Source organism: Mustela nigripes, chromosome 5 (genome assembly GCF_022355385.1).
Source record: "Mustela nigripes isolate SB6536 chromosome 5, MUSNIG.SB6536, whole genome shotgun sequence".
Classification (NCBI taxonomy): Eukaryota; Metazoa; Chordata; class Mammalia; order Carnivora; family Mustelidae; genus Mustela; species Mustela nigripes.
The window spans coordinates 109,571,803-109,578,444 of record NC_081561.1 but is presented as its reverse complement, the minus strand read 5'-3'; the positions used below and the strand labels follow the sequence as shown (position 1 = coordinate 109,578,444).

At 39.7% G+C, this 6,642-nt stretch overlaps 1 protein-coding gene across 1 annotated transcript in view; it reads left to right on the top strand.

Moving 5' to 3' along the window:
- The window catches only part of MDN1 (midasin AAA ATPase 1), a 167,643-nt gene that overhangs the window by 8,679 nt on the left and 152,322 nt on the right, over nucleotides 1–6,642 (top strand). Inside the window, exon 2 of the mRNA XM_059401062.1 lies at nucleotides 1,916–2,142. Coding sequence (XP_059257045.1) covers nucleotides 1,916–2,142 — 227 coding nt within the window. The remainder of the gene's footprint in view (nucleotides 1–1,915; nucleotides 2,143–6,642) is intronic.

Sequence of the window (6,642 nt, the reverse complement as noted above, 5' to 3'; positions counted from 1 at the left end):
TTTTTTTAAAAAAAGATTTTATTTATTTATTTATTTATTTATTTATTTATTTATCTGAGCTAGAATGAGCGGGGTTGGGGGGAGGGAGGGCATAGAGATAAGGAGAGGGATAACCTCAAGCCGACTTCATGCTGAGTGTGGAGCCTGACACAGGACTAGATCCTGAGACCCTGAGATTATGACCAGAGCCAAAATTAGAAGTTGGATGCTCAACCTACTGAGCCACCCACGCACCCCCAGATTACCTTTTGAAGAGAAAGTTCATGAAATGATATTCTCTCTGGAGCTTTTTCCCTAATGTGTAAGTATCCATTTGTATAACATGTCCAGGATAGTTGCAGTATTTTCATTTTATAGATGATGTGTTTCTTTTTCTTCACAATATAACTACTTTTTATTTATTATTATTATTTTTTAAAATATTATTTATTTATTTATTTGAGAGAGAGAGAGAACAAGAGTGAGCACAAGCAGGTAGAAGACCAGAGGGAGAGGGAGAAGCAGGCTCCCCGCTGAGCAGAGAGCCCAACCTGGGCTTGATTCCAGGACTTTGGGATCATGACCTGAGCTGAAGGCAGATGTTTAACCGACTGAGCAACCCAGGCATCCCTACTCTTTATTTTTTATTTTTATTTACTTATTTTATTTTTGAGAAGTGAAGGGGTGGGACAGGGCAGAGGGTTACGGAGAGAGAATCTCAAGCAGGTGCCAGTGCCTTGCGTGAAGCCAGATGCAGGGCTGGTTCTCACAACCATGAAACCATGACCTGAGCTGAAATCAAGAGTCAGATGCTTAACTTACTGAGTCATCCAGGCACTCCTACTGTATACTTTTTACATGATGATATCCTTTGTGGGCTTGTTTATAGGGACATTCAGCAATTGAAAATGTCATGTCATGCCCTTGTGAATCATGACCAAATCTGCTAAATTTTCTTGTAGGACTAATACTGATAAAAATTGTTCCAGTGTAATATCTTTCCCCCATCAGTGCTTTATTCAGAATTAGTTGTTTTATGAGTTAATGCCCTGTATTTAGGAAGATTTTATAAGAGCTCAGGTGTAAGGTGATCTTTCATGAGTGATAATTTTGGAAAAAATTGTTAAATTTTTGCATATGGTATTAGGTTGTGTTCAAGCTGCACTCTTACAGATAACTGTTTAGTGTGAAACTCCTTAGAATAAATTCATAGCATTGGATTTCCTGGGTCAGCATTGGATAGCTTAAGCAGTTTAAATCTGCAATCTCATTGTCCACAGCAAGTGTTGTGTAGATCTGCGTGTACACTAGCAACATGAGACCTTTTACACACTTCAGTTTTCCTTGTTACTCTTATGAACATTCTGAGCTCAAGCACTAGAATTTTGTGGTCTATTTCATTTTGCATATCAAAGTATAGCTGTCTCCTTTGATTTCTATTTTGTTTGTTTATTAGAGGCTGAAGCCTTCACAGGGATATCCTCATTCATTTTCTGGAATTGATTTCTTACCTCTGTCCTTCCCTCAAGAGAGCTGGCAGTTTTGCCTACTAACAGCGAGGTTTTTTGTTTTGTTTTGTTTTCCCCATGCAATTTGTTTTACTTCAAGAGCAAAGGAGCTTGAGGAAACACTGAATTCTCTGGGAAGTATTGAGACCATGAAACAGATTATTTTTCAGGGAAGCTGTGTAGCATTTTACATGGAATTCAGGTATCAATACTTTTGCTATAAACCCCAGTGGACTGAAACTTCTTTGTAACAGCCTTTTACTTTAGACTCACTATAATCTTCTACTGCAGAAACCCCCATTTTGTTTTATAAGGTAAACTCACCTATGAAATCTGGAAATGGATGTTTTGATTCCAAGCTAGGACTTTTTGCTATTCTGCCTAGTACAAATGAGTAGCATTTACATAGATACATTGTTTTCTTTCAGGTGTGGACACCTCAGGATCGCCAGTGTATCCTGAATACCTTAGCCCAGTTACTTCTGGATAAGGACTGTACTGTGCTTGTTGGTCGCCAGCTGCGCCCTCTTCTTTTGGATTTGCTGGAAAGGAATGCTGAGGCCATTAAAGCCGGAGGCCAAGTCAACCACGATCTACACGAACGGCTCTGCGTGTCAATGAGCAAACTCATCTGTAACCATCCTGATGTCCTCCCGTGAGTAACAGTTTTTTCTTCACATTTCTCCGTGAGGTAGTAGAACCAGCACTTTCCTGGGAAATAAAAGAGGAGTCTGAGTTGAGGAGAAGGGAAGAAAGGAAATAGAAGAAGAAAGATAAGTGGTACTGTTCTATAAAAATAATCACAACAGAATCCCTTTATCCATTTCCTGTGTTCTTTTTAGTCTTGGCCATCAAGACAGGTCTAGAAAAATGGCCAAGACATGTTCCCTGCCGTCAAGGATTGTATCATCTGGCGAGATATCCATATAAGACAATTTAATTATATTTATTTTAAAAGATTTTATTTATTTATTTGTCAGAGAGAGAAAGAGAGAGAGAGCATGCACACAAGCAGGGGGAGCAGCAGGCAGAGGGAGAAGGAGGCTCCCCACAGAGCAAGAAGCCTGATGTGGGACTCAATCCCAGGACCCTGGGATCATGACCTGAGCTGAAGGCAGCCACTTAACCGACTGAGCCACCTAGGTGGAGTCCCCATAGAAGGCAGTTTATTTAATTAATTAATTAATTAATTAATTTTCCTTAAAGATTTTATTCATTCATTTGACAGACAAATCACAAGTAGGCAGAGAGGTAGGCAGAGGGGGCGGGGGGAGAAGCAGGCTCTCCGCTGAGCAGAGAGCCCGAAGCGGGGCTCCATCCCAGGACCCTGGGATCATGACCCGAGGGGAAGGCAGAGGCCCCAACCCACTGAGCCACCCAGGCGCCCCTGGAAGGCAGTTTAAATGAATTTTAGCTGAGGTTCTTAGAGCATCCACTTCAGAAGGTTATAATTTTTGCTTGCTAGAGCAACCGCAGGGATGGCGTCCTTTTTAACTTTCTATAATAATCTATCCAAAGCAGTATTGTAAGAAGTTGTCTTCGAACTGAATTATTTGTTTTTAAAGATTTTATTTATTCATTTGAGAAAGTGAGCAAGCAAGAGAGCACAAGCCGCAGAGGGAGAGGGAGAAACAGGCTCCCTGCTGAGCAGAGAGCCCAACATGGGGCTCAGTCCCAACACCCTGGGATCATGACCTGAGCTGAAGGCAGACTCCCAATCGACCGAGCCGCCCAGGCACCCCAAGAATTGGATTCTAATATTAACGTTTCCTGGGCTGGTTCACCCCTCCTAAGGCAGCCTGGTGATTGTCCACTTCTGGGAAGTCACCATATTGATGGTAAACTTACCATGCACACCAGATCTGCATATCAGATCTATAATCCAGAAGTCCTCCTGCCTCATCCTCCTAAAATATCGTTTGTGTGGAATAGTCAAAGGGGCAGCCAAATGAGTGTTAGAGTTTTTTTTAGTTGAGAAGAAAGAACTTTCATTCTAAAGTTGAATAATATCTGTGCACTAATAAGAGTATTTCTTTTTTTTTTTAAAGATTTTATTTGAGGGCGCCTGGGTGGCTCAGTTGGTTAAGCAACTGCCTTCAGCTCAGGTCCTGATCCCGGAGTCCTGGGATCGAGTCCCAATCAGGCTCTCCGCTCCATGGGGAGTCTGCTTTTCCCTCTGACCTCCCCTCTCACGCTCTCTCACTCTGTCTCTCTCTCAAATAAATAAAATAAAATAAAATAAAATAAAATAAAATAAAATAAAAGATTTCATTTGAGAGAGAGTGTGTACATGCAGTCAAGCCTGGGCAAGCGGGGAGGGGTAAAGGGGGAGGAAGAAGGAGAGGGAAAAAAATGTGAAGGAGACTCCCCACTGAATGGGCAGCCTGATGGGGGGGCTCTCTCTCATGACTGTGCGCCACCCAGGTGCCTCTATGAATATCTGTTATATCCATCTCTCTCTCTTTTTTTTTTTTAATTTTTAAAAATTTATTTATTTGTCAGAGAGAACACAAGCAGGCAGAGTGGCAGGCAGAGGGAGAAGCAGGCTCCCTGCTGAGCAAGGAGGCCGATGTGGGACTCGATCCCAGGACCCTGGGATCATGACCTGAGCCAAAGGCAGCAACTTGACTGACTGAGCCACCCAGGCATCCCTTAATTGTTTTTATCAACATAATAAGTATACTTTGGCTTTCTTGGAAGTATGATCTCTAATCTGGTTCTTGAATACAATGGGAATAAGAAATGAAGGCTTGGGAGAAAACCAGAATTTTTTTTTTTTTTAGATTTTATTTATTTATTTGACAGATCACAAGTAGGCAGAGAGGCAGGCAGAGAGAGAGGAGGAAGCAGGCTCCCCGCTGAGCAGAGAGCCCAATGCAGGGCTCAATCCCCGGACACTGGGATCATGACCTGAGCTGAAGGCAGAGGCCTTAACCCACTGAGCCACCCAGGCACCCCGAAAACCAGAATTTGTATGAGCTTTTCTAAAAGGGGAGGAAAAAATGAGCCCAGGTTAATGGAACTGGAAAATACACAGCAAACATCAATGTCATACTTGATAATTAGGAACATATGCTGTGGGTTGATTGAGGGTTGAAATTGTAGCCTCACTTAGTGCTTTAATCATTTAGATGTACTTGTCTGTGGTACCTTTTCATAAGGTATCCCAACTATCCTGTGCTTACCAGATGAGATTGACATGTGGGTAACTTGAACCCCCATTTCTCCTAAGCCTTTGTGATAGAATGCTTCTGGATTGCATTTGAGAATTATTAAAATGATGGATTAGTTTGATTTCCCATCTGCTTCAGATTTTATGTTCTTATTAAATGCATATGAACACACCCCTATTTTTTCTTCTTTGCATTTTGCCAAGACCGTGTATTTTACTTACACTGCCATGTTGTTCCAAAAATTATATAATGCAGTTTATGAAAGTGCCCATGATAGAGTAACTTAAAATACAAGCAGAAAAAAGAGCTGTGTGTGAATGAATCAATGCGTGTTTTAAAATGAACTATAGGCCATGATGTAGAATGAGATTTTGATTTTTAGTTTTAGGAATTATAGTTGATTAATTCAGCATGTGCCCCAAATTTCCTTTGTAGAGGAAATACACTTAATGTATTAGGAATATACCAAATATATTTAGATAAGATGTAGTTATTCATCCAATAGGTAAATAGGTAAACATAGGAGACCCTTGTTTTTAGCCCTGGGCCACATCATGGGGGTAAAAATATAATGGATTATTGTACTTTATAAACAATTGAATATAATACACTAATAGAGGTGTGTGAGGCAAATACTTAAGGGGAGGAATAAAATCACTAAAGAAGAATGAGTGTTTTCCTCTTGGAAATCAGAGAAAGTTTGTACTGGGGCAGATTTTGGAGAAAGAGCAAGGAGAGGAAGAGTAAAGAGAAGAGAAATAGGATGGCAATGAAAATCTAGGATTGGGGGGAAGAAGAGACTGTATAGAAGGTACTTTGGTAAGCTCCCTAGCGTCCTAATCCCTGCCATTCATTTACAGGTCCATACCTCTTTCTGAGCTCAGCATGTTTGAGGCTTCCATGAGGTACCTCAGTGGTCTTAAACATTCTTTTTCTTTTTCTTCTTTTTTCCTTACGCTGTTTGCTCATTACTGGGTGCCTATCCCAACTTTATTTAGATAACAATTGAGGTATATTTTTGTTGACATATAACATTGTATAAGTTGAACATATATTACATAGTGATGTGATACATGTATATATTGTAAAATATTTACCATAATAAGATTAGTTAACATATCTTTCACCTCACATAATTACCATTTTGTTGCCGTTTGTTCATACTGTTTTTGCACCTAGAATCCTCAAACATATGTTTTACTCTGGCAAATTCTTTGTTAGGACTCTGGGAAAGCAATCCCAGCTGTTGATGCATTCCCTATTCTAACATATTAGGTTTCCGGGTACCCCCCCCCAATTCAATTTTTTTTTAAAGGAATCTCAACACCCAGTGTGGGTTTGTACTCAAAACTGTGAGATCAAGAGTTGTATACTCTATCCAGGTGCCCCAGGTTATTTTTGAATTTTTGACATAGAATGTCATATTGAACATCCTTCGGCATGAAATTTGTGGATCTGTCATGGTGATTAGGAATGTGGATTTTTAAAACAATGATGTTGTTTTAGTAATAATATATATTTATACAGGATTTTGTAGTGTTTAGGTATATGTTTTTAATCTTTTTTTTGGATTTAGTGGTAGACCACTTCCTCTTTTTTTTTTCCCTTAAGTTTATTTATTTAATTTTTTTTCTTTCTGCACTCAGTGTGGGGCTTGAACTCACAACCCCAAGATCAAGAGTCTTATGTTCTTCCAGCTGAGCCAGTCAGGTGCCCTTTAATCTTTATATTGTAACATCTTCAGTAATGTCATTGTAAAATCTTATTTTTAAAATCTTTAGAGAGGTTAACTAAATTGTCCTAAATGTCAGAGCCAGAACTGGACCACAGGTCTTATTTCTAGATGCTAGGAAAACTATGATGAGTTGCCCAAGTGAGTGGCTCATCCCAGATTAGATGTTTAACTGGATGGTATTCCTTGTCACATTTTTTTTTTTAAGATTTTATTTATTTATTTTTCTTTTCTTCTTTTTTTTTTTTTT